At 40.9% G+C, this 27,986-nt stretch overlaps 1 protein-coding gene across 1 annotated transcript in view; it reads right to left on the bottom strand.

The window, feature by feature from the left end:
- Positions 1 to 27,986, bottom strand: part of LOC135885787 (collagen alpha-1(XXVIII) chain-like) — a 73,201-nt gene that overhangs the window by 36,585 nt on the left and 8,630 nt on the right. Inside the window, exons 7-18 of the mRNA XM_065413692.1 lie at positions 24,976 to 25,002; positions 24,738 to 24,782; positions 23,973 to 24,017; positions 22,038 to 22,091; positions 19,132 to 19,200; positions 17,162 to 17,230; positions 14,748 to 14,816; positions 11,963 to 12,031; positions 11,181 to 11,249; positions 11,031 to 11,099; positions 6,778 to 6,846; positions 5,343 to 5,414 (exon numbers count right to left, since the gene is read on the bottom strand). Coding sequence (XP_065269764.1) covers positions 5,343 to 5,414; positions 6,778 to 6,846; positions 11,031 to 11,099; positions 11,181 to 11,249; positions 11,963 to 12,031; positions 14,748 to 14,816; positions 17,162 to 17,230; positions 19,132 to 19,200; positions 22,038 to 22,091; positions 23,973 to 24,017; positions 24,738 to 24,782; positions 24,976 to 25,002 — 726 coding nt within the window. The remainder of the gene's footprint in view (positions 1 to 5,342; positions 5,415 to 6,777; positions 6,847 to 11,030; positions 11,100 to 11,180; positions 11,250 to 11,962; positions 12,032 to 14,747; positions 14,817 to 17,161; positions 17,231 to 19,131; positions 19,201 to 22,037; positions 22,092 to 23,972; positions 24,018 to 24,737; positions 24,783 to 24,975; positions 25,003 to 27,986) is intronic.

Below are 27,986 nucleotides of genomic sequence, written 5' to 3'. Positions count from 1 at the left end.
ACTGAAAATGCTTCGGCGGCACTGCGGTTGCACTTCAGTGTAGACACTACCTATGCCGACCAGAGGGGTTTTCCCATTGGTGTAGGTAATCCACCTCCCCAAGAGGCAGTAGCATTATTTACACTGGAGGTTAGGTTGGCATAGCTATGTCTCTCAGGGTGTCATAACTATAAAGGGAAGGGTAACAGCTCTCCTGTGTACAATACTATAAAATCCCTCCTGGCCAGAGACTCCAAATCCTTTTACCTGTAAAGGGTTAAGAAGCTCGGGTAACCTGGCTGACACCTGACCCAAAGGACCAATAAGGGGACAAGATACTTTCAAATCTTGGGGGGGGGAAAGGCTTTTGTTTTGTGCTCTTTGTTTAAGGTGTTGTTCGCTCTTGGGACTGAGAGGGACCAGACATCAATCCAGGTTCTCCCCATCTTTCTAAACAAGTCTCTCATATTTCAAACTTGTAAGTAAAAAGCCAGGCAAGGCGTCTTAGTTTTACTTTGTTTTCTCAACTTGTAAATGTACCTTTTACTAGAGTGTTTATCTTTGTTTGCTGTACTTTGAACCTAAGACGGAGGGGGGTCCTCTGAGCTCTTTAAGTTTGATTACCCTGTAAAGTTATTTTCCATACTGATTTTACAGAGGTGATTTTTACCTTTTTCTTTAATTAAAAGCCTTCTTTTTAAGAACCTGATTGATTTCTCCTTGTTTTAAGATCCAAGGGGGTTTGGATCTGTATTCACCAGGAGTTGGTGAAAGGAAGGACGGGGGAAGGGTCAATTTCTCCTTGTTTAAGATCCAAGGAGTTTGGATCTGTATTCACCAGGGAATTGGTGAGAAGTTTCTAAAAGCTTCCCAGGGAAGGGAATGGTGGCAGCGGACCAGAACTAAGCTGGTAGTTAAGCTTAGAAGTCCTCATGCAGGCCCCCACACTTGTACCCTAAAGTTCAAAGTGGGGATACAGCCTTGACACAGGGGCATAGACTATTTTTCCAGGTATGTAGAAATAATGTACTTGACGTGTCGCAGTATTATAGAGAAACTATATTTGTCAAAGGAAACACTGACAAAGGAAACACAATGAACTTATGTCTGCTTGATGGACCTTCAGCCTGGAGCCAAGGTTCCCTTCGGTCATATATATGCCTCTCTGAACCAGAACTTCAGGCTCTTCGCACCTATCTGCAAGAAAACCTACAGAAGGGGCTTATCCATCCATCCACATGTCTGGTGGGGGCCCCGATCTTCTTTGTTAAGAAGAAGGATGACCCCTTGTGGCCCTGCATTGATTACTGGGCACTCAACAGTGATTACTGGGTGACTATTCAGAACTGATATCCCTGCTTCCTGTCATCCACGAACAGGGCTGCCCGGGGGGGGCGGGGCAAGTGGGGCAATTTGCCCCAGGCCCCGGGCCCCGCAGGGCCCCCGCAAGCCCTGGCCAAGAATCCCTTTCCTGGCTAGAGGCGCTTTTTAATTTTTACTCACCCGGCGACGCTCCAGGTCTTCGGCGGCGGGGGGTCCTTCACGTCGCTCCGGGACTCCGGCGGCACTTCGGCGGCGGGGGGTCCTTCAGTGCCGCGGAAGACCTGGAGCCAGTGAAGGACCCGCCGCCGCAGACTCGGAGCGCCGCCCAGTGAGTACAAGCACTGCAGCGGGTGGTGCCTTTTTTTATGTCCGCTCCCCTGCTTTGCCCCAGACCCCCTGAATCCCCTGGGTGGCTCTGTCCACGAACTCTTAGATTAAGTGCACTCCACTCGAATTTTCACAAAACTAGACCTGAGCGGGGCCAGGGCCGGCTCTAACTTTTTTGCTGCGCCGCGCTGCCGGAGCCCGCCCCCCCCCCCCCGCCGAGCGCTGCGCCGCCGGAACCCCCCCGAGCGCCGTGCCCTGCGCCGCCCCCCTGCCGAGCGCCGTGCCGCCGGAGCCCGCCCCCCCCCGCCGAGCGCCGCCGGAGCCCGCCCCCCCCCCAGAGCGCCGCGCCGCCGGAACGCCCCCCCGCCGAGCGCCGAGCCACGCCGCCGGAGCGTCCCCCCCCCCGCGGAATGCCGCGCCGCGCTGCCCCCCGCCACCCCAAGATTGGCCGCCCCTTACCAGGTGCCGCCCCAAGCATGTGCTTGGTTGCCTGGTGCCTGGAGCCGGCCCTGAGCGGGGCCTATAACCTAATGTGTGTGGGAGGGAGACGAGTGGAATACGACTTTCCATGCAAACTATGGTCACTTTGAGTATTTGATCATGCTGTTCAGTCTATGCCATACCCCAGCAACCCTCCAGCACCTTCATGGACATGCTGGACTGATTCATTATTATTTACCTGGATGACATTCTTACTTTTTCTGAGAACCAGGCCTTCACTATAGGCGATAAAGTCTGGTTGTCTGCCCAAATTCTTAAATCAATGCATCAGCAAACCCGAATCTGGGGAAAACTTCCTGCTTAATTCCACTCCTCTCCGCACCACAGCTTTTGGCCAATAACCATTTGGGGCGAAGAAGCATACTGGCCTCCTCCCTTGCTAACTTCGCTACTAGGAAAGTAATAGATTCAGCTGCACTGCCCTATAACTGCCTGATTAATCACAGTGCCTGTTGGCTGCAGGATCAGCAGCCTGATTTATAAGCCCAACAGCAATGGCAAAGCACTGGCTGCTCAGCACAAATGCCCACAGATTTTCTGCCTTCCTCTGCTTGCCTCATTCCTAGCCCTGCTCCTGCCTTCCTCCAGCCTTGACCCTGCTCTGCACCTGGCCTTGTTCCAGTCCTGTCCCAGCCTTGCTCCTGCCTTGGAACCAGCCCTGTTCCTGCTTTCCATGACTCCAGATAACACAGTTCTGACCCTTAGCTCTGCTTCTTGGCTCTGACTCTCTGGACCCTTGGCTCTGGCATGTCGGCTCTGACAACTAGGCCTGACTGCCTACGACCTGGTCCCCTGACAATAGGTAATTCAAAAAATGGTTGAACATATTTCTGTGAAAGATTTCCCTCAAAATATACTTTTGGGCTGAGAATTTTGAACCTCCCCTCCCCCAAAATTAATTAATTCATTAATTTATTTTTGAGAAAGAAAAAAGGCACTGTCATAAATATAAAGGGAAGGGTAACCACCTTTTTGTATACAGTACTATAAAATCCCTCCTGGCCAGAGGCACAAAATCCTTTTACCTGTAAAGGGTTAAGAATCTCAGGTAACCTGGCTGGCACCTGACCAAAAGGACCAATAAGGGGACAAGATACTTTCAAATCTGGGGAGGGGGGAAAGGCTTTGTTTTGTCTGTTCTTTGTCTGTCTGTTCTGTGTGCTTGCCGGAGACAGATCAAGAAGGCAAGCAATCCAACTCAATTAGAATTAGTAAGTAATAATAAGGGAATGCGTTAGTTTACTTTTATTTTGGCTTGTGATTTTCCTTGTCTAGAGGGAGGTTTTGTCTAGAGGGAGGTTTATCCCTGGATTTGTAACTTTAAGGTTTTCCCTAGAGGAGAGATCCTCTATGTTCTTGAGTCTTTTGTTATTCTGTAAAATACTTACCATCCCGATTTTACAGAGGTAATTCTTTTACCTTTTCTTTAATTAAAATTCTTCTTTTAAGAACCTGATTGATTTTTCATCGTTTTAGGATCCAAGGGTTTGGGTCTGTGTTCACCTGTACCAATTTGTGAGGATATTATTCTCAAGCCTCCCCAGGAAAGGGGGTGTAGGGGCTTGGTGGGATATTTGGGGAAGGTAGGGCTCCAAGTGGCCCTCCCTAAATGTTTGTTTAAATCACTTGGTGGTGGCAGCATTACTTAATCCAAGGTATAAGAGAGAAATTGTGCCTTGGGGAGTTTTTAACCTAAGCTGGTAGAAATAAGTTTAGGGGGTCTTCATGCAAGTCCCCTCGTCTGTACCCTAAAGTTCAGAGTGGGGAGGGAACCCTGACAGGCACGTTCAAAGGTTTCTAGCTCGCCCTCATGTATTCTCATATCAAATTCTGATATCATTGGCAACATGGGAAGCCCAGTTAATAATTGTGGACCTGTGATGGGCTTAAGGTGGCTCAGAAGGGGCCAATTAATCATATAGACTGCACCTGGGGAAGAGACAGGGACTGATAAAGGCTAACTGATGATGAAGCCCAGCTGGGCAGGGGAGGCTGAGCTTGTCTAAAGCCAGGAAGTTTGGAGCAGAAGGGGGCTGCTACAGTTGAGGCTAATAACATACATCACGGCAGGGATAGGCCTAATGAAGTGTTTTAGTTTAGAGCACTATCTGGCCATTGTGGCTTAAATGGAAATATTTTTTTGAATAAATAGACCCAATGATGGACTATATGGGTTCTGTAGGGTGAACAAAACAATTGATGACCTTTTATAGGTATGTAAGGTCTTTGATAAAGAAAGGGAGAAACTTTGAGGAATTTGAATATTTTAAGGTAACAAAAATTACATTGTTATTTAGTAAAAACATTGGGGAAATGGGACATTATTAAAAGGCACTGTTACATTACCTGAAAGACACAGGGCAGAGAGAGAGACTATAAACGGCTAAGTAACGAGGAACTGTCGTTGGTGGCAAGTATAAACTATTCAATAAAGTCTGCTTCGTCATACAAAAGAGGAAAAAGAAGGGGGCTGCAGGGAGATGGTCTGCAATCATTCTTTGGAAAGGATGAAACCCAGCAGGGACCATAAGCCCTGGGGTCTGGGCCCTGAAATGACGGTCAACCCAGAGGGTTTTGGGTAAGAAAGGCTTGAGCAAGGCTAGTTTGAAAGTGGTCCAGAGAAATAGCAACAGTGTCTGGAATTGAGCAGACTGGTTGCTAGGCATAGGGTCACTGGGCTGAAACCTGGCATAGCGGGTGGGCCCGTGTTCGTGTACCAGCCACTGGGAAAGTGGCATAAGTTTAGAATTGGCACGGAGGACTGCCTGGGACAGTGTGCAGACTGTTGGTCCAGAGGGACTTTGGTACCCCGGAAGGGGAGGACTGGACAGTGACCTGGACGGAGGGCTGAGTCACAAAGAGGGAGCACCCTGAGTCCACAGAGTGAGAGAAACCATACTCCATGGTGTGAGTAATCAAAGGACGGGACACCAGACTGGGTGAGAGCTAATCTCCTGACTCAGTGGTGAGTGTACCCCATTATAGAACCTCATTGAGACTTTTCAGCGTACATGTGTAAGGTCATCACTGCACCTGGATCTCCCTTTCTCCATGAGGAAAGTGCTCATCCCTTCCTCAGCAGTGTCAATCCCTTTGTCCCAGACTCCATGGAGGGCTCTCTGCTGGACCAGGGTATCAGTATGAGGGATGGGGCAAGCAGTACGTGAGCTGAGGGAGGAAGGGGAAAGTTGAGGACAAAGAAACACACAAACCTTTTGTCCTGGGGCTCCATCTTCCCCTGGAAGACCAGGCAGACCTGCCAGTCCTGAAGAACCTGGCTCACCCTGAAATAAATAATGGAGATAAATAAAAACATGTCCATATCTTAAATGTAACTATAGTACCATTATCTCTTATAATCAGGGAAACCTCTTTTTTAAAAAAAGGCTCCTAATTTTTTTGCAAGAAAAACCTTTAGGCATATGAGATCAAACCTTGCAGTCATTCTGTACACAGAACTTCTCTGAATTCCAGACACGGAAGGAAGGAAGGATCAGGAAATACTGTACTAGCTGATTATTAAGAGCATACATTGTATATTAAGGATAAATTATGTAATGAATGTTAGTTATTAACTCTCCATAATTATATTCAATTTTCTTTCATTTAAAAAGTCACTATCCTATTATTTTAAGTAATAAAAGTGGCAGTATTTTAAGTAAATACTAGCACTGAGCTTAATATGATATGATGAGCCCAGTCTTCAGCTAATATAAATCAGCATAGTTCCACTGAGTCAATTGAGCGAGGCCAATTTACACCACCTAAGGATCTGAGCTGATATATTAGGATTCAGATTAAATGTGGTAATTTTGGATTCAGATAAACCTTTGTAAATTAAAAAAAAAAAACTAGCTATATATTTTGTATTCATCTGTCCATCAATGACTGATTTTGATCTCACATAGTTTTAGACTGACAGTCACAATCTGGTTGCTGCTTCCCCTGTGTGTCACAGGGAACGTCTTCTTAGTGTATGCGCAACATGCCTCAGGTGGCACATGACTAGGATTCATCACCAAATTTGGTCTGCTGGTTGGATCATTAGCTTCCCCAGCTTGGGCTGGGTACTGATGGAGAGTGTGACATGGACACTGATCCATGCCCCCCACAGGGGATATAAGTTGTGCCAATCCTTTTTGCTGACATAACTTACTTCCCCCTCTGTGCCAGCTCTGATTTATTAGCTGGTGAGCTGCGGGCAGACCCAAGGTTCTGTCCAGTCACTCCCTATCCACTTTTCTAAGAGGGAGAGTAACAGCCCATGGCTACTGCACTCCCTTGCTGCTCAGGGTCTGCTGATGTGGCTAGCCTGTGCTGGGCACTAAGGTAGCTCCTATGCCCCCTTACTCTTGTGCACAGTGGTTGTGCAGCCAGGCTGAATGAGGCCTAAGCACCACTGAAGCCTAAGTATTGGCTAGGCATCTGGATTGTTTCAGCCCTATGGAATTTGTCTGCAAGTGTATAGTGCTAATAACATTTTAAAACATACATTTTTGGATGCCGTTAAAAATTAGTGGCCAAAGTTTTCAAAAATAGAAGTTTAAAGTTTAGCTCTTAAATCGATGTTTTAGTGCCTACAGGTGGGATTTTCAAAAGTGCCTAAGTAATTTAGGAGAAGGAAAGAGCTCTTTATTAACAGCATACCTTTGAACCAGGTTCCCCAGGACCTCTTTCTCCGGGAGCTCCAGTTTCTCCTGGCAAGCCTTGTTCTCCCTTAAACAGAAAATGTTTTTGAAGAGCTTTAAAACCAGAAAGATAAGACTACATTTTCTTGGCAGCTTACATTTACAGAAAGAGCATTCAGCTTAATAAAAATGCATTATTTGAGGTCCTAGCTTTTTTAAATTTTGACCTAAAGGGCTAGATTCTCCAGTGTATTGTCTACTTCATCCTTTCTTGGGAAACTTGTCACTGGACCTGATGAATGCTGTTAATGTATGAATAATGTAGCAGACATTTTGAGAGCACATCTGACTTTCAAATACACTTTACTCTTGTCTCTTTATATAATGAGTAGAGCATATCCCTGCTATTAATCATTCCAAATGTATGAGGAGCGCTCTGCTGTTCCCTAGTTACTTTTCTTTACCTGATAGAGATTGCTAAACCTGTTATAACCATATCAAACTCCTAATGTTGTGAAAGGATTCAGAATTGGGACCCTGTGATAGGGTGACTGGGACCATGAAGGGGTTAATGTGGATCTGAGAGCCAATTAACATACCTGGCAGTACCTGCAAGAGAGAGAAGGCCAGGCTTAACTGATAATGAAGTCCAGTTGGTGGCAATTATAAAGCCAGGAAATTTGTAGGCCAAAGCAGCTGTAAACACCAACCTGAAAGAAGACTGAGAGTGGTACTAAAATTGTACAGTAGTATATGAGGAAAAGGTGAGGAACCAATAGGCTGGAAGCATGTGGTTATTGTTCCAGTAAGGAAACTAGGAAAGCTGTGATCCAGACCTGATGCATGCAGTCTAACTGCGCTTACAGCACGTTTGAAATGGTAAAAATGATAACTGAGAGATTGGTTTCATACTTTGAGAGAAACAGACTCCTAGGTAGCAAGCAGAGTGAGTTTAGGAGGGGAAGGCGCACAACTGACCATATTGTAAGGATAGAAACGGAAGAATAAAAAGGTAAAAGAACTAAAGAATTTATAATCACTTTTCTGGATATTGAAAAAAAATTATGATATAGAGGGAGGGTTAACTTCATAAAGTGGCTACCTTGGGTATAAAAGGAAGAATGTATAGGGGTAGAAGGGATTTCTCAAGTAAAAGAACTATGCAGGTCAGAGTAGGGAAAGCCTAATCCAGTATATATACACTTACAAATGGCACTTCACAGGAGAGTGTCATCAGTCCTACTTTATTCAACATCTTGGTAAATGATCTTCCAAAAGAGATGAGTGTAGGAATAGGCATCACTTTATTTGCTGACTACTGTGCCATATGGCCAAAACCATAAACCATGAAATAGCTGCTTAAGAGTAAATGAAGCAATAATGAAGTGTGTAGAATGGGGAAACATGGGATATTAAATTCTCAATTGATAAAACTAAAGGAATAATATTCACAAAAAGGAAAATTTAAAAAGATTATAAATTGTATCTATAATGGACAGCAAATAAGTATAGTTAAAAGCTTTCAAATTTTTAGGTGTAGTATTTGATAGCATCATATTGACATTAGAGATAAATGGAAAGGCAGATTCAAATGACAGAAGTATTTCTGGAACCCCCTGTGGTGCAGATAAAAAAGCAGTGGTAATGCTATTCAGAATGCTAATAAGACAAATTATTGAGTATGGGTGCCAGGTTTTCAGTTTGGCATTAAAAACAAATTTGAGAAAGCTTGACTCAGTCCAAGCTCAGGTGTTGCAAATTGCATGTGGTGCCTTCATAACAAAGCTGCTGTATGTACTGCAGATAGCTGTGGGTGAAATGCCTGTTACTTTAAAAATGAAGCTTTGGATTTGACCTTTTTGGCTAAAGTCACTGGAAATGTAGAAGATGGAAACACCCAGCTAATATATGATAAATGCTGGGAATTAAGTGGTCAATGTGTAGGGCAAAAATGCCTCATGTAAGTAGGGTTAAAGCATGGACAAATGATCTTAGTGAAAAGAAAGACCAAAAAGAGGTTAATCTAGCGCTTTGGGAAAATGCATAATAATTGGAAAATTATACCTCTTAAGATAGATATGGAATTGTATAATAAAATTAAAGGAAAAGGAGTGTTAAACGTGCAAGATATGGCATATCAATATGGTTTCTGATAAATGGGATGCTACCACCGTATGTATACTCATGGCGCCAAAGAACAGGAAGAGTGGGAACAACATTCTGCATTCCTTCATTCAAGAAAGCTGTGAGGCTATCAAATTTTGTAGATGTTTTGACAGCCGAACAGGCAGGGATAATGCTGGCATTAAATTGGGTATAGAGGTGTGCCAGCTGCCATAGTCATCCTGTCTGATCCGTTATCAACACTACTGGTGATCAGAAACAGCACTTCAGATAGCAGAAATGATATATTTATTGAAATATTACTGTTAACAGAATTGATGTAGTTGGGTGTAATCATAATAATAGCATGGATTCCAGTGCATGTAGGGCAGTGGGCAATGAGCTGGCAGACCAAGTGGCAAAAAATGCTGTCAAACATGAGCAATCTGATTTAGAGATCCCTTTAAGTAAACTGGAGTTTAGAAAACTAATTAAAAATGACTCAGAGGAATGGCAAGAAATATGGGCAAAAGAAACGAAGGGAAAAAGATTCTGTGAAATGTGCCCAAGATTTGAAAATGCTGATATACTCCAAGGCCTTGAGAGAGAATGTGAAGTGGGTCTATTTAGAATTTTAACTGGCCATTGTGGCTTAAATAGTAATTTGTTTATTAGATTCAAACATAAAGATGGATTATGTTGGCCATGCAAGGTCTAGTAAACAGTTGATCATCTCCTTTAGGAGTATATAGAGTGTACCATTGAAAGGGGGTATTGTATGAAAAACATAGAGGGCTTAAAGTATCAACAGTTTCACTGCAACATCTAGTAAAAGCATCAGAAAAATGGGTCCCCATAAAAAAAATTGCAATTCTTTTAGAATACTGGGAAAGGTGAAAGACTTTAATTCAAGAATTAATCTATAGTGTCCAGAGCTTGGCGATCATAGACTCAGCAAGTGAGTCTGCTGCACTATAAAACACAAACGGAAGAAGAAGAAATGGGCTGCAGGGAGATAGTCTGTGGTCACTCTCTGATGGATAGAAAAGGTAGGAAGCAATCCAGGGAGATAGCAAGGAGTCTGAGGGAGTATATCTTGGCTGCCTGCCACAGGGTTCCTGGGCTGGAACCGAGAGTAAGAGGAAGGGTCTTGTTCCTCTTACCAGCTACCAAGGAAGGTTGGTTGAAACTCCCTAAGGCAAGGTGTATAAGGACCTCAGAGCCCAGAGATAGAAGGAATACCTGTTGTGAAGGCACTGGACTATAGCTAGGTTGGACTCTGTTACCCCGGAAGGGGTGGACTAAAACATGACCTGAGGGCCGAGCTGTGGGAAGAGAGACCACTGCAGAGATGGAGCGACCAGTGGTAGAGGGTACCATATAGGTATGCTGCTACTATGCCACACCTGGCCATGAGGAGGTGCTTCTGTGGTGAGTGAACCCCTTTATAGGCCCATATTTCTTGCTCATATTGATATTTATTTTCAGAAAGCCCCTTTAAATCTCCTGTCCCAAAAGCTTTCATGGTGACCTCTTTCACCAGCAATTCCATCTCTTCTGGACTTCAATTTTGACACCTAAGAATGTGATCCTAATTAAACCTTGTGCTGCTTTCTAATATTTCTAAATGCACAACATTAGATGAAATATAGGGAGAAGCAACCAGCACAAGCAACAAGAACAGAAGGCAGTCTGTAAGACAATGACATGCTGCTCTGGAAGGGGTGCAATGCAGTCAGGAAGAGGGATACTGCTGCGTGAGGCCTGGTGTGATGTTCAGTCAAGCATAAAATATTCTTCTGGAGAGGTCGGAAGAGATCAAAAGCGCCTGCAGCCTATGTAAGGAAGCACAAGTATGAAATAGAGAACCCCAGTCTCTGGCATATAGAGTCCCAAAAGGTTCCTTGATAGCAGCAGGCCATAGAAAGAAACTAGGCACATAGCATTTGTGTGGGTTTAGCAAGGCCTTGTAATGGGTTAGGGGCCCAAATTTCCTACAATAATATTAATACAGAAAAGTAATAACTTATTGTAGCTGAATCAGTGTACCTATTTACTTTCAATACTTTATTAAGAATCATCATAAAATCAAGCCATTTCTTATATGTGACATTTAATGCTAAAACCAGAAATTTCCGTTGTACCTCTTACATCAGTGAATTTCCTTACCTTTGATCCAGGTAGCCCTTGTCCAGGTGGCCCTCTTGGACCAGGCAGTCCTTTTGGGCCTTCTACCCCCTGAAAAGATTTTAAAATTAATCTTTAAAATTAAAATATTCTCCCAATATTACAGAAATACTTTAAAAATGAAAATCCCACCTTTTCTCCTTGAATCCCAATGCCAGATAACCCAATAGGCCCAGGTAAACCAGGTGGGCCAATTTCACCCTGTTGAACAAAGTACAATTGCTTAACGTTGTAAAGATATGGAAACAATTTGGGTCAGATCCTCAGCTGGTGTACACTGGCATAGCTCCTCTGAAGCCAATGGAGTTACTTCAATATACACCAGCTGAGGCTCTGACCCTACACCTTCTCCACATTTCTTCTTCTCCCGCTTGTGTTTTATAGTGCGGCAGACTCACCTGCTGAGTCTATGACCACCAAGCCCTGGAATCTCCATCACTGGAGATATTTAAGAGCAGGTTAGACAAACACCTGTCAGGGATGGTCTAGATGGTGCTTGGGCCTGCCATGAGTGCAGGGGACTGGACTTGATGACCTCTCGAGGTCCCTTCCACTCCTATTATTCTATGATTCTAAAGAATCCATGTATACATCTTTGCACCTGCTGGTCAGCTGCTGTAAACGACTGTTACAGTCTCTTCTCCCCTCCCCCCCCCCTCTATTCCAGATCTTAACTTTCCCACAGAATCAATCACTTTTTGTTCCGTCTCAAATTTTACTAAGAAGAGATCTTAGAATTGGTTGGGGCAGTTTATTGGCTATAAATCTCACCACAAAATAAGTACTGTGCGGCTGCTATTGTAGATACCAAATTCTTTATTTTGCTTCATTACATCTTTTGTAGCTAATATTAACACCCACTGCATTCAGATTCCTTTGCAATTTGTTAACTGCCTGACATATTTATTGCTCACCTTTTCACCTTTTATGCCAGTGCCCGGCTGGCCACGAGGTCCTTTTGGACCATCAAAACCACGCTCTCCCTATATGAAAAAAATTACATGATGTTAACTTCAGCAATCCATGGTTATTTACTCTCTTCAGTACAAATCAGAGAGACTAGTGGTAGTATAATGATGGAAGTCAAAACAAGAACAAGAAGGCAGTGCCTGAATTTCTTTGTTTCTTGGTGTACCAAAGAGGTCTTCTTTTCAGACAAGAACACTCGTCAGTGTGAGACTGATCACAAAAAAGAAATTAACAAGCTTCTCTTTACCCTTCTTTTCATTTCAAGCACATTAGGCTTAATCCTGCTTCCATTTAAATCAATGGTTTAAATGTCAGCAGGGCTAAGCCTCATAACCTGCTCAGGGCTGACTTCTGCTCATTTACTCATGTGAGTAGTCTTGGTGAAATAAGGTAAGCAGGATTTGACCCTCATTGTTTTGCCTGAATAAGGATTTCAGCACTGAGTCCACATTGCATCATTGTTTCAATATAATAATTTGAGAGTAGCAAATAGCTTTCTCAGTATGGCAGCCAAGCATTAGTGATGGAAATGGGAGGTGATAAGAAATAGACAAGGGGTATTAGTGAAAAAGAGTTCGTCATACACACAAATAATTTTTTAAATAAAATTTAACTACAAAAGGAGGTCTTAAGGAAAATGCAACTTAATAAGGAGAAAAAGATTGAATTTCTTTGTATTTCTATTACTAAAGCATATAGGAGAAGCAAATTATGCAAATTATCATAGTTCTACATAGTGAAGTCAACAGAATTAAAGACCTTCCCCCACTAATCAAATTTCTCATTTTAGTTTTCCTTACTTTTTTGAAATTTCCTACTTAAAATAACATTCCTTTCTCCTACTACTGTAGGACATCGGCATATGTTTTCCTCTGACCGAAGTCTAATCTTTTAACAAACAAGCTTTCTTAGAAGAAGCAATTGTATAAATTGTTTTAGATTTACAAACCAACTTCTAAAATACATGATTTAATGTCAGAGACCTGACATACTTGGCAACAGGATTGGAGATCATACAATAATATAGAATCTGTTGATACATGTTTGGCTTTATTTCAAATTGGCAGTAAAATATAGTGCATTTTTGTAGGCACAGGAGTGCTAATAACCCTGCTGTCCTGGCCAAATTCCAGTTTGGTTAAAATACATTCATTCTGCTTATCTAAATTCTCTCTGTAGCTTCAGTTAGATGCATTCTTCACTTCCTTAACCTGTTGTGCAGTGTTGCTTGGCACTGTTAAATAGTGGCTGTATTTCAGTAGTGGTGGAGTGATTTCTGTCTGTGTTTTCTTTAAAACATTTTAATCTTTGCTATGTAAATGTAAGTGATCAACATTAACAACATCAGAGAACTTCTACAATTCTTCCTGAAATATATATCAGAAATTGCGATGAATGTAAGTAAAAATGATTATTCTGATAGCAACAGCCAAAATCAAACCCAGCTATTGCAGTATTGGGCTAAACAAAATGCAAGAGAGTTTGAGTCGAGGGAAAACCAATATTAGCATTTGTGGACATACCTGCAAAATGATTTTTCACCACTCCCCCAAACATAACTGACATCTAACTACCATGATCACCACTAACTATGCCCAGGATCACCTTGGAGATTTTGAGGGGAGTTAGTTCTTTGGGATATACCTCAACCTTACCTGACTCATTTCACATTTTAGGCCCTCTGCCTGCACTCCAGTGGAGTCCAGCTGCTCATGCTTGGGGCTATGCATGGCTGTCAACATTTTTTAAAAAGTTCTGGAAGGGACAATTGTTCAAGCACATTGGGAGTTTGGGAGTCATGAAGTCCCCAACCACTGGAAGGTTTTATGTGAATTCTGGTGACTTTTAGCATTTGTAGAGAATTTACACATAATAACTACATAATCATTACAGTTTACCCGGGAGGTATTTAAGATTCAGTCTCCATTTATAAAATGGGGATAATAAAGCAGAAAGTTACATAGAAGGCAACAGAGGGAGTCAGTTTCAGGACAGGGCTAGAATGGGAGTCCCTTGTGAATCCCATGCCTAGACTGCTGTATCTCTCATGCTATTTAGTTGTCTGCTGTTGTAGCCAAAGATCACACTGGCTTGTCAGCCTAGGAGTTGGCTCAGCTTCAGGCCAGCATCTGGAAGAGAGCTAGCAATGTTTCTAGTGCTGTCCCCTCATCAATGAGCTACCGTATCTGAATGCCAACAACAGTAGCCTGGGAGGTATTGCCCTCAGCTGATTTGGGGTTCTCCACAAACTCAGGGACCTGTGGCCAAGATTTTCATTAACCCTAAATGCCAGCACTGGATGAAGGTAAAGGGGACTGAGTATAAAGATTTAGGAAAAATCAATGACAAGTTTTCACTCTAGGGATCACTTTAGATTAGTTTGTTTTCAAGACTATATTCCAAGGTAAGGTGCAAGAGGCTATTTTAAAATTAAAGCTCCAATTCTTTCCCCTTTTAAGGTCCCCCAAAGCAGGAGGGAGAGGCCACAGGCTATGGAGGCCTCAAAGGCCAGCTCTGATTAGAGGTAACATTCTGAGCCACTGGCTTCAGTGAATTTGTACTAGTTTAACTGAGTGGCCTATTTGCCCCAGAGGGTTAGTTTGCAGGCTAATCTGACTAGCTAATTTTTTTGCCATAGGTCTGATCCTGTATGCACTGAAGTAAATGGAAAGTGGGTCACTGGTTTAAATGGGATCAGGATCGGGCCTTATATACTATCTGTTACGGTACCTTTGGTCCTGGAAGCCCTTCACCTGGTGAACCTCTTTCTCCTTGAATCCCTTGAGGTCCTTGAGGCCCCTGTTAAAATAAATTTAAAACAGCCTAGAAAATATATCAACTATTCAAACTGATAACAGAGCAATAAGTCTTGCTGTTGGTTTTTAAACACCTCTTTGAATTGGTACATAGTTATAACCTGTTCAAAATAATACGGTAACGTGATAGTCACAATAAATCAACAAAGAAAGCATTCTGGCCTGCAGCTATGACATGCTATATAGGATTATCTTAGTGGCTTACTTATGAGTCATTGAAAATTCCTTCTCTTTACTCGTCTTCTTAATTCTTTCCTCCCCATCCTTTGGTTCATTTTGGAAATTATTATTAATGATTATTAGCATTTGAGCATAATATACTATGCAGAGAGAACCAGATTAAAGGCCACACAAAATAATGTGGAAGAAGGTTTACGTGAAGAGAGCTACGACTCTGTGGTATAAACAAAACAACAGCATACTTGCTGGTGGGAGCATAGTCTAGCAAATATGAGTGGGCAAAGATTTGTGCTAAAGACAGGTCCAGAATCTTCATATATTAGGCCTGTTATACAGTGGCTCCCTGCGTCTGTCTGCCTCTCAACTTTATTCTGGGAAAGTGGCAGGCACAGAATGACAGATTTCAGTACGTCAGTAAATTAGAATCCATAGAAGCTAACTGTAGTTGGAGAGGGTCCTGTGTACAGCTTCAGAACTATACTTAATTTTTAGGTGGAGAAAATCCTACTGCCTTCAATAATAAAAAGGAAACTCCCCTTCAAACAGTTGTGCATTTCAATTTTGTAATTTTTTTTCGGGTTTCCAAAAAAATTTACCAGAATTATGATTTGCCAGAAGAGTTTACAGTTTATAGAGGGCTGGAGATAGTTTATTGTTAAATAATGATTGTAAAGCAAGTAGGACCTGCAAAAGAAAGGAGGGACCCTCAAAAGATTGAGGGCATTGATTCTGCTGTGCCTCCAGTGTGGCGTTCCCAGTGAGAACTTTGAGCATGGAGCATGAATCTGGCCCTGAGACAAAAATTGAGCAGAGAGTTCTATTATTGTTTTGCCAGGAGTCGCATGTATAGGTCAATGCATTGTTGCCATAATCTGCTTCCAACTCCTCTTCTCTGTACTAGGATACCCTGAGTGACGTCAGTCCTATACCTAGTACATTGTATGTCTCCTGGTGCACTGGTGCAGCTATGGTGGTTGGCATATGGGGATACAGCCAAGTCTCCGTCCATTCACCACCTCTTCTCGTCCACATGCTCAGAATAGGGGATGTATGACCTCCACAGAGGCTGCTCTTTCCCATGTAGCTACCTGCAGTATGGGTAACTAGCACAGGTGATGAAGGGGGAATCTTCGTACCTTTACTGATTGACTGTCACTAGTGTATAATTTAGTAAAGCTGCTTACTCTGTGGATTCAGAACCCTTCAGCAAGAAGCACTCATTCTTCTGCATGAATTTCTTTTCAAGCTGGGCTGAGGTCAGTCTATTTCTCATCAAATATAGCTTTCTCATTTTAAAGAGAAAATGTTGTATGAAATAATTCTTACAAATTTCTGCCTGTTCATGGGGGAAAAGCTACTTCTGAATAATCCTGGACTATATCACGGCTACAGTGGTACAACCTCATTGAACTGAAGAGAATTTAGCCCAGAGTACATTGAACAGCTTACTAAACCACACTGATTTGGAAAAGGGATTGTACTTGACTCTGAAGATTGGTTCTACTCTGAAAAGTGACTCTGAAAAATGGTAAAGTGGGCCTCAGGTTTGCCTCAAGTGTACTCAATTTACAAGTAAAAAGATATGTAGAGGGAAGGGCAGGATTCCTCATTGATAACCCTACAAACCCAGTCATGTGTGGGTTTTTTCTTCATCAGTCATTGATTTTGCTGACCAAATTATGATTTTTAGGGAAACCTATGCAACCTGAATGCCTTTACGGGGATTGCACAGATGCACTTGTTTGGAATGTAACAAAAGAACTGGGTTGATGATCCACAAAAAGGAACAGAACCCAGATACCTCTCTCTTAGCTGTGCAGGCTCTGCAACGTTAAGAGGAGTGAAAAGCAGTAAAATCTTAAGTCAACAGATACGGCTTTGAATACATGCAGGAGCAGATTTTTTTTCAAGTAAGAAGATGCCATTTTTCATAGTTACTTCATGGAGTAGAAGCACAGTTTAAAATAAGGAATTCGAGATAGGTTCCTCAAACAACCAAGGGTGATGAAAGTCATAGACAATTTCATGTGTATAAGAGAGAACTAGTCTAAAGATGAAAAGAGTTGGCATAATTTAGCATGCAAGTACTTGTTAACATGTGGGCCTTCAGAGGGCTTCCCTCTCTCAGCTCTCAAACACAGAACATACCGGTAGTCCTGGCTCACCAGCTCCAGGTGGGCCAACAGGGCCTGGTCTTCCTGTCAAGCCAATGTCACCCTTCCAACAAAGACATATTTTTAAAAGCTTGTTTTTTATGTATTGGTATTTGCATTTGCACAATATATAAACACTTTTTAATCAGGTATCCTTTGTCTGGGCGTTTAATCTACCTGAATATAAGTGAGGCAAATCCTAATTTTCTCACCTCCCTGGCAACACATAAGACCCAGTAGATACATCAATACATCAATAGCTTGCTTATAACCATGGCTTATAACTATGGATATGATTTTGTCATGGTAAAATTGGGCAAAATTCTTGGAACAGTCATGGTAAAAATGTACAAAATCAGGGTATGATCACAGTGGGGCTGAAGCTGAAGTCCAAGCACTGCTGCAGGGGACTGAAGCTGAAGAATTTGTGGACATCTGTTAAAGTCATGGAATCTGTGACCTCTGTGATCAAATCGTACCCTTACTTATAACCATCTATCAGATCTTATTCTGACGTGCTTAGAACCACCTCTAACATATGTAACTGACAGCCAGACACCCACTTAAGGTTTCTGGATCCCAGCAGTCATCGCTCTTGGGGAGAGGCCCATGTCTCTCTCCCTCCTAACTGGCATTTTAAGGCTGCACAGCTCCCTGCCTTACACTGCAATATCCCCAGCTGCCTAGGGCCAGTGCCTGTGCTTTGCTTACTCTCTAAGGGCTAAGACCAGTGTATTGCCAGCAGTTACAAGTTACCATCCATTGCTTTCTAAGCAAGCACCTTTATTCTTAAGGTAAAACATTAGAGAGAGAACATAATAAAAAAACCAATAAAAGTTCCTATGCGCATTCTAAAAGCTTACCAGAGGTCACCCATCAACCTTATGGGGCCCTGGTTGGTCAAACTCTTTTCAACCCTTCTGCAAAGGTTGAGGCTCTTGGACAGAAGGCCCTGTCTGTTTTCTGGATCAGAATGAAGGCCCTGTGTCAGTTCAAGCTCATTCTTTTATATCAAACATCCTTCCTTTGTCTTCTAGTCTCTGGAAAACCCAGTCTGAATCAATATATGCAAACCACTCCAGAAGGTGGTACCTCTTTAGAGTTGTGATTAAGGTGAAACACAAACTAAATCTCTCACTGATTTTTAGTACCTGGAGGAGCTGTGGTAACCCTCCCCCATGGAGCAGAACACAATCATACATAAACCACTCATAGACTTAGTACAATATGGTCCCCAAAGATATTGCATGTGATTGCAATATCTGCCACAGCATTGCTTTGCTTTTATTTTAGAAAAAATGTTTTTCCTTATATAAACTCCGTTTTAAAACATGGTTTTGAAACTGAAGCTTGAAATTAAATTTGGACCATGATTCAGACCTACACGTATGCATAAGATACAGCATGCACTATGAGTTTTTTGGTAAGTCTGTGTTTGATATTAACATTTTTAAATTATGATTTTTGATGACAGATAATTGACAAAATAACTGAATGGAGAATCCTTGTGAACCTTAACTCAGCAGAGTTTCAGCAACTGAGAAACTACAATGTTTGCTCTAGAAAGAGATGGTGATAGCAATCCCAGTACAGTATAAACCAGATATAGCCCTTATTCAGAAGGCTAACATTTTGTTTATAGTAAGCTCGTATTCTTTGTGCCAACTATCTGGACCACCAAGTGTGTTCAGAACAGAATATTATTTTGTTTGTGACAATATGTGTGTCTCTATACTAAATTAGTCATGTACTCCCTGGTTTTATTTATACCAATACTATAAAGTGGTGGTTGGTTTTTGTTGTTGTTTTAATCTATGAACATTTTGAATAACTTTGCAGGTATCACAATCTTAACGTTTATTGTACTTAATCCAATGATATATGAAAGATTTATATATTCAGCTGCTGTTGCTTTTGTTCTTTTACAAAGGCATGCACAGTATACTGTATGACTAGCATTTTTACCTTTGGGCCAGGCAATCCTATTCCAGTTTCTCCAGTCAATCCAGGCGGCCCAGGGAGGCCTCTTTCACCCTTTTTAAAAAATAAAAAGGAAACAATTTTGCTTTTAAAACATTTCAAAGCTTTGTAGGTTTCTAGAAGAACCAGACTCATGCAATTTGTCTAAAAAGAACAAATTTTGAATATTAATCACAATGTTTTTTTTGTTTCTCCTGTTAGGAATTAAATATTTCAAACCCACTGGTATTATATTACATTGTTGGTGACCCAATCCATTGCCTTCTCCCCAAGTCCTTTTAAGTCATTCTGTGTAAAAAGCTAGCTATTTCCTGCCCTGGTGGTGCAAGCCCTGGCAGCTAGATTCAGGCACATGGGTCAAAATGGGATTACAAAAGGCATTAGAAAAAAACAAAATGGTAGTGAAATAGATTAGATTACCTGGGTCTTGAGCTGGTCATTCTTTCTCACAGGAGTCGAGCCACTGAAGTCAATGGGATTTTACATGATTCAGACTTACTCATGTAGGTAAGGGTATGCAGGTTTAGCCCTAAGAGCTCTTTCTTATTTCTAACGTTTCTGATTCAGTGACACTGTGGTATCTTTAATTCTGAATCTTCTTGTTTTTATTACTTCTGTGCCTCAGTCTTGTTATTTTAAAGAGTGGTGAGTGCTTCTGGTAATAAAAGCCAGAATTTAGCATTTTGGATTTATATAGTGAAAAGAAAACTTGGTCCACAAAATGTTAGCATTAGAAAAGGGATGAAGCACTAGGAGAAAGAGGGCACTTTCCCAGTATTGTTTATGGATTATACTCAGAAACCCTGTATACCCACAAGTTTCTAACTTAAAAGTTAGTTAATTAAATGACTGAACCTTGGAATTTAGAGGTCTGATCCAAAGCCCATTGAGGTATATGGAAAGGCACTTACTGACGTCAGTCGGCTTTGGATCAGGCCCATAGTACTTAACACTCAAGGACCAGATTTAAAAAAAATATTTAGGTGCTTAACTCCCACTGATAACCTGCCTATTTTTATACTTGTCTTGAAGCCTACATTTAAGGACTTGATCTTGCTCCTGTTGCTGTCACTGGCAAAAACTCCCATTGACTTAAATGGTGACAAGTCCTAACTGCAGGATTGGTAGCTCTGCAGAAGACTGGAGTCCTAGAAACATAGGAACTGCCATACTGGATCAGACCTGTAGTCCATCTAGTCCAGTATATTTTTTCTGAGAATGGCCAGTACCAGATGCTTCAGAGGAAGGTGTGAGAATCCCACAGGAGATAGATGTGGGATAATTTGCCCCCGTCATTAGTTCTCATCTGATCTGTAATTGACAGGGATAGGTTTATACCCTGAAGCATGAAGTTTAATATTCCCTCCAACGTTGTTATCATAATTAATTATAAACAGTTCTGGATATTCTTATCCATATAAATGTCAGAAATCTTTTTGAATCGGGCTCAGTCTCTGCCTGTGAGACAGTGTTGGGAGTCTAGAGCTGAACCAGGACTCTTAGTACTAAGGTACTAGCTATTCCCCCTTGGAGTGGATTTAACTGGAGGGAATGGGATGTTCAATGGCTTACTTAGTCAGGAGGCTGATGAGCTAATGAGAACAATCAACCCATCAACAGCTAAAGGGCAGAAGGAAGTGCAAGGGAGGAGGCTGGCAGGGGCCAGGGGATACAGAATCTCAGGATGGTGAGATCTTGCCTTTTACGTCCCTGGAAACCTAAAGGGAAAGTTTACTTCCAGTTGTATGTTGTAGCACAGAGTCGTACTGGTGAACTGGTGGAGAGGACCCAATAAATAACACAGGGGTAGGAAACCTATGGCACGTTTGCCAAAGGCGGCACGCGAGCTGATTTTCAATGGCACTCACAGTGCCCGGGTCCTGGCCACCAGTTCAGGGGGCTCTGCATTTTAATTTAATTTAATTTAATCTTAAACATTTTAAAAAACCTTATTTACTTTACATACAACAATAGTTTAGTTATATATTATAGATTTATAGAAAGAGACCTTCTAAAAACGTTAAAATGTATTACTGGCACGCGAAACCTTAAATTAGAGTGAATAAATGAAGACTCGGCACACCACTTCTGAAAGGTTGCCGACCCCTGAAATAACACATTAGTGTCAGAAACTTAAAAGCATCCATCCTGTTTGTGGTGGTCCAAAGGGAAGAGAAGGGAATTTGTGATATTACCCTAAAAGAGTTCCTGTGAAAGGTCAAAAGACTGATAATGTAAAAATAGCACCTTCTTATTCAACGTATCTGTTCATGGTGCAGATTCCAAGTCTGATTTGTTTACCTTACTGACACATGTAAGTTCTGATTTGATTTTTACTTCTTGTTAGCATTGCGGAGCCAATTCAGCTATGGGAGAACAAAATGGATTCGATCCCTTTTCATGCATAATCAACAAGATTATTCAATAAGATCCAGTGCCATAATTAGTATTACTAATAAGAATGTACAATCCAAAAGGAACACAGTTTGGCTTTCAGATCCCAGGCTGAATTTCCATGATTGGCACTTACAAGTAAAACATGTTGTTTTCTAAATTGAACACATCTGATACATCAAGTGGTAAGAGACAACAAATAATTTTTGGAGTAATATTGCACTTTAAGTGTTCAAGTACTAGAAGAATGGGATATAAGTCACTATGCTGAAGAGACAATGTCCAGCTGAATCTAGTGTAGTAAACACCAGGAGTAGAGTAATAGATTTTGCTAGGTAACTTGCAGGGATATTGAATAGATGAATTACTTGCAGTCCCCATTTAGCCAAACCCCTTGAACAGAAGTGAAAAGTGAAAGTGGGGAAGAGTATTATTGTGGTATGGATAACTGTATGTGTCTTTTAACCTTAAAAAAGAGGAGATCTTTTTATTCTTGCCTTTGATCCTTGCACACCTTCAGGCCCTTGGTCTCCGGGTAGCCCTTGGGAACCCTGTTAAAACACAAATGTTTTTATCAGAATTTTCCAGGCTTTCAGAGCAAGGGGTTTTTGAGAAACAAGCAATAATTTCCTGCAATCCACATGAAAATCTTTGTCACAAACACTTCAAAACTAAACACAATTTAAATTCTGCCCTTGTATGCAAGAATGCAGCTAGTGGTGTGTAAGCATCTGAGGACAGCACTTGGCTCTTTCTTAAGTAGAATAAAAGTAAACAGTCATCAGGTAGAATTTACCTACATCATCACTGCAACAATGACAATACTGCAAGCTCCTCTAGGTATTAATAATGTAGGGTTTGGGGCAGGGGTGCTGAAACAGTTTTTAAAGTGGGGATGCTGAGAGCCATTGAACCAAATTGTAAACCCTGTATATAATGGAAACTACTTCAAGACAGGGGGTGCGGCAGCACCCCCCACATCCCTAGTTTCAGCACCTATGGTTTGGGGGTTCTTTTACAAAACACTGCTCCCAGTAAAAGGGTGTTATGGCAAATTTGATCTATTTAAAATGTGTAACTTTGACTTTCTTTGGTTGCATATTTTGCATAAAGATGTTCTGATTTTTGTTATTGATTTTTATGATGCACTATAACAAGTTTGCTTATATGACAGATTCTCCTAAAACACTAGGTACAAGAACAGGCCATTTTAAGTCACAAAACCTCATTGCATCCAGTGGGAACAGAACTGATCCAAAATGTGCAAACTGGCAATATTCTGGATTGTTTTAATTCCTTCATAATATGGGAGTATGATTTATCAATGTACACGACTTTCAACCCCTGTTAGAAAACATGGGCTAGATCTTCAGCAGGTATAAATCTGCATAGCTTCACTGACTTTGGTAGCTCCATTGACTTCAATGGACCTATGCCAGTTTCCATCAGCTGAGGATGGCTGAGCCAATTGCTTTGATTTATATGGGTCACATCTCACTAGTGCGCTCATTTATTTCAACAGTCCATTGCCCAGTGCTCCTAAAGGATAAGGCTCTATGTTGTTAAGTTATCAGTGTTATTTCTTTTCCTATATTACTTCTTAAATCAACTACTCGGTTATGAAGGGACAGTGGTTGGTAGGCCTAACATTTTATATGCTTTCTGTTTACTAAAACTTGTTGCATATTTTCATCTTCTGCCTAATCAAGGGTTTAGTCACCTGCTCCTTATTCGGATCAATGAAGACAATGAGGATGAAATCCTGGTCCTGTTGCAATCAATGGGAGTTTTGCTTTCCCATGGGGCCAGGATTACACCCCAGGCATTTTGCCCAAGTAGGGAGAACAGAATTGGGCCCCAGAAGTGTCTTAGACTTTTTTCCTTAAGGAAGTACAAGATGACAAGGTCAAATTGTTCTGCCATCCTAGAGATGCGGAATATGACACTCTGAATTAGACAAATGATACAAATGTGTGAAATCAATCCTTAAAATATTAAATTTAAAATAAACACATTTTCAGGGGGGAACAAAGTCTCCGATGCGCAGCAGAGATCTATACTCTAATTAGGCCAAACTACCTGAGGCCTCAATTCATGAATAAATATATGCTAAGTATTGCCCACAGCATCAGACATGACAACAGCACAGTCTTTCCATTGCTGTGGGGTCTCTTCTCCTGCACACTCTACCGTTTCTGCTAGTCAATAATCAGAGAACAAAAATATTCAGTTGTCTACATTGAACTCCAAAAATCCCTGTCAATGTTGCAATGAAAGAGGATGAGTGTGTTAGACACGGAATATTTTGAATGGGACTGGCTCTAGAAGTCTAAGCAGCTGAGGCACCTCAGCTGGGCCATATTCTGAACTAAAGTGATTTCAAAGCTTTTCAAAGCACCAAGGAAGCAAAGTATGTCTGTGCTGTTTGTTACCTGTAGACCTCTTAATCCTGTGTGACCAACTGGACCTTCTGGACCCTGAAAAGCAAGAAGAAAAAAGTGCCTAGAAAAATCTAAAACTTCTAAAATATATTTGGATACATTAAAATATAGTACAAAGAACATCAAGAAAAGAAATCAAGAAGTCAACAACTTGCAAGAAAGTACTGCATAAATATGAAAACTGGGATACAGTATAGTAGTTAAATCATAGTATGAGAATGAATTTGAAGTCAGATACCAGGATCCTGCATGGTCAAGTTTTACATCTATTTCATTAAACATATTTACAACTACCATACACTGAACCTTCAAGCCCATTGCTGGAATTAAAATCTTGGTTTTCATTTTCATAGTCATACACCCCTCAGTCCATCTTCCCCCTTTAAAAGTGGGCCTGATTCTGCTCCTGCCAAAGTCAATGAGAGACTTGCCAGTGTCTGAAGTGGAAGTAGGCTTGTGCCCTAAATGCAACAGCACTAAAATATAAGAGCAGCTGGAATAATTATTGAAAAATTACCTTTGTTCAGTTTCTTTATTTGATTGACCTTAAAATTTGTCAACTGTATTCTCCCTCAGCTTTATAAATAACATTTACACTAAATCTACCACAATGTGCATTATTCAGGGATACCACATTTTAAATCTCAGGCAACTGTGTCCCATAACTTCTCCATACTCCATTTCACTGTACATTAGGAGAAATAGTATTCTATAACAATGTTTTCCCTAAAGTATAATAAGCAGATAGATACTTACTCTGTCACCTTTTATCCCTGGAGTGCCACAGTCACCTCTTTCCCCCTTAGGAAATAAACCATAAATATTCAAAAAGTTTACTTAGCATTACAAGGATATTTTTATTCATTACATCTTCCTGCTGGAACACACGTCCCAAATGCTACAATTTTTCATGAACAGCCAACCAAATATGTTGACGTGTATATCTAAAAGACAATACCAACATGTCAATAAATGTTCCTACTGAAAATCATACCTTTTCTCCTTTGTAGCCAGATTTTCCCTGGGAAAAGAAACAAAGAAAATTGGAAGACATTTCAACCTGATTTAAGTAAATTAATTGTGACACTATTACACAAGCTGCAACTCCATAGTCTTTATATAAAAAACATAAAATTTCTAATAAACATTCAGCTACAACACTGGATCTCTGATTGAGGTGGCAATATGGCTGTGTATATGACAGCTATCTACAATAATATATATTACTATATGTACAAAATACCCTATGTCAATGCAATTTTAAACTGAGATTTTAATTATACAAAGGCTTGAGCTCTAGAGGTAAGGTTGACGCTCCCGTAAATGTAAGCATATTTCTGGAAAGGTAGAGGTGGTGTGGGCATAGTGTGAGGACATCAAAGTTTGAGACTTGTTGCGAAACTTTTTTAAAAACTGGAGGAAACTCAGCATGGGGGGAAATGTTCAGTGCCCTGCACACAACAGTGCAGCTCTGAAAGTACTGCTGTATTTTTGTTTTTACAATCCTTGTATGACAGTTGTATGAGTGGAAAGGCTACAAAGCTGAACCCAGTGTTAATAACTACAGGTGGCAAAATGAAACAATGCAGATATTCTTCTTTCCATTGTAAATCAGGTTTCCAGTCCTGCAAGGATATCTGTCTGTGTAGACCCCAATGGCTGTGTGGAATCTCACTGATTCAATGAAAACATGTCAGTCATGTGGCTGGATCAGGGACACAGTGACAACTACGGTTATTGGTAAATGTTGATAACTCATTATAACAGGAATTCTCAAACATTTTCATAGACTGTACCACAGTGTTTTGCAGATCACCTTCCCTCACATTCACAGTCACAAGCACTACCGCCACTGCCATTTATGATCACATACTCCCCTATGCCAACTATAGCAACATTTAAATGGAAAAGTAATATTTTCCTCCTATTTAATATATTAGGTTGTCTTTTAAAGCAATTGGGCCTGTGTTTCACAGGAAGTTAGAGTAGATGGTCAAAATGGTTCCTTATGGCCTCAAAAATCTCTGAAGCTAACAGCACAAAACTTATCACTCCCCTGATTTTTGTGTCCTCTGAAAACTTTATCAGTGATGATTTTATGTTTTCTTCAAGGTTATTGATAAAAATGTTAACTAACATAGGGCCAAGAACTGATCCCTGCAGGATCCCACTAGAAATGACCCTGCTCATTGATGATTCCCCATGTACAATTACATTTTGAGATCAATCATAGAAATGTAGGGCAGAAAGAGACCTCAAGAGGTCATCTAATCCAGCTCCTTGTGCTGAGGCAGGACGAAGTATACCTAGACCATCCCTGACAGGTATTTGTGAAACAAGTTCTTAAAAACTTCCAGTAATGGGGATTCCACAACCTCTCTTGGAAGTCTATTCCAGAGCTTAACTATCCTTATTGTTAGAAAGTTTTTCCTAATATCTAACCTAAATCTTCCTTGCTGCAGATTAAGCCTATTACTTCTTCTCCTACCTTCATGAATATGCAGAACAATTGATCATCATCCTCTTTATAACAGCCCTTAAAATATCTGAAGATTGTCAGGTCCTCCCTCAGTATTCTCTTCTCAAGTCTAAACATGTCCATTTTCTTTAACCTTTCTTCATAGATCAGGTTTTCTAAACCTTTTATCATTTTTGGTGCTCTCCTCTGGTCTCTCTCCAATTTGTCCCCATCTTTCCTAAAGTTTGTTGCCCAGAACTGGACACAATATTCCAGCTGAGGCCTCACCAAAACTGAGTAGAATGGGACAGTTACTTCCCATGTCTTACATACAACACTCCTGTTAATACATCCCAGAATGATAATAGCTACTGTTGACTCTCTCATTCAATTTGTGATCCACTATAATCCTCAGATCTTTAGCAGTACTGCCACCTAGCCAGTAATTCCCTATTTTATAGTTGTGCATTTGATTTTTCCTTCCTAAGAACTTTGAATTTATCTTTACTGAATTTTATCTTGTTGATTTTAGACCAATTCTGCAATTTATCAAGGTCATTTTTAATTCTTATGCTGTCCTCCAAAGTGTTTGCAAACCCTCACAGTTTGGTGTCATCCACAAATTTTATAAGCATACTCTCCACTCCATTATTCAAGTCATTAATGGAAATATTGAATAGTACTGGACAGGACTGACCCCTGCGGGACCCGACTAAATACCTCTCCCCAGTTTGTCAGTGAACCATTGATTGCTACTTTTTGAGTATGGTCTTTCAATCCATTTTCACCCACCTTATATTAATTTATTCTTGACTACATTTCTTTAGTTTGCTTATAGAATGACATGTGGGACTATGTCAAAAGTCTTACTAAAATCAATAAATTTCATGTCTAGAGCTGCTCCCCATCCAGGCCAGGCTGGTGACCCTGTCCAAAAAGAAGCCTAACTCTGATGGGATTCAAATCCGCATCCTTTGAATACTCTCTCAGCTCTAGAAAGCCAGTGCACTATCCATTGTACTTCAGAGCCTCTGTTAGTTAGCAGGCCACTAATCCACTTAATATGTGCCCTATTAATTTTATATTGTTCTAGTTTTGTAATCAAAATGTCATGCAGAACCAAGTCAAGCACCTTAGAGAAATCTAAGTATATTACATCAACTATTACCTTTATCTACCAAACATGTAATCTCATCAAAAAAAGATATCAAGTTAGTTTGACAGGATCTATTTTCCATAAACTCATGTTGATTTGTATTAATTATATTACTTTCCTTTAATACTTTATTACTTGAGTCCCGTATTAGCTGCTCCATTATCTTGCCTATGATCGATGTCAGACTGACAGGCCTATAAATTCCGGGTCATCTCGGTTATCCTTTTAAAATATTGCACAATATTAGCTTTCTTCCAGCTCTCTGGCATTTTCCTAGGGTTCTAAGACTTATTGAAAATCACCATTAATGGTCCAGCAAGCTCCTCAGTCAGCCCTTTACAAATTCTTGGATGCAAGTTATCTGGACTTGGTGATTTAAAAATGTCTAACT

This window comes from Emys orbicularis, chromosome 11, assembly GCF_028017835.1.
Source record: "Emys orbicularis isolate rEmyOrb1 chromosome 11, rEmyOrb1.hap1, whole genome shotgun sequence".
Lineage (NCBI taxonomy): Eukaryota > Metazoa > Chordata > Testudines > Emydidae > Emys > Emys orbicularis.
The sequence above is the reverse complement of the archived record's forward strand: the minus strand, read 5'-3'. Positions and strand labels throughout refer to the sequence as shown.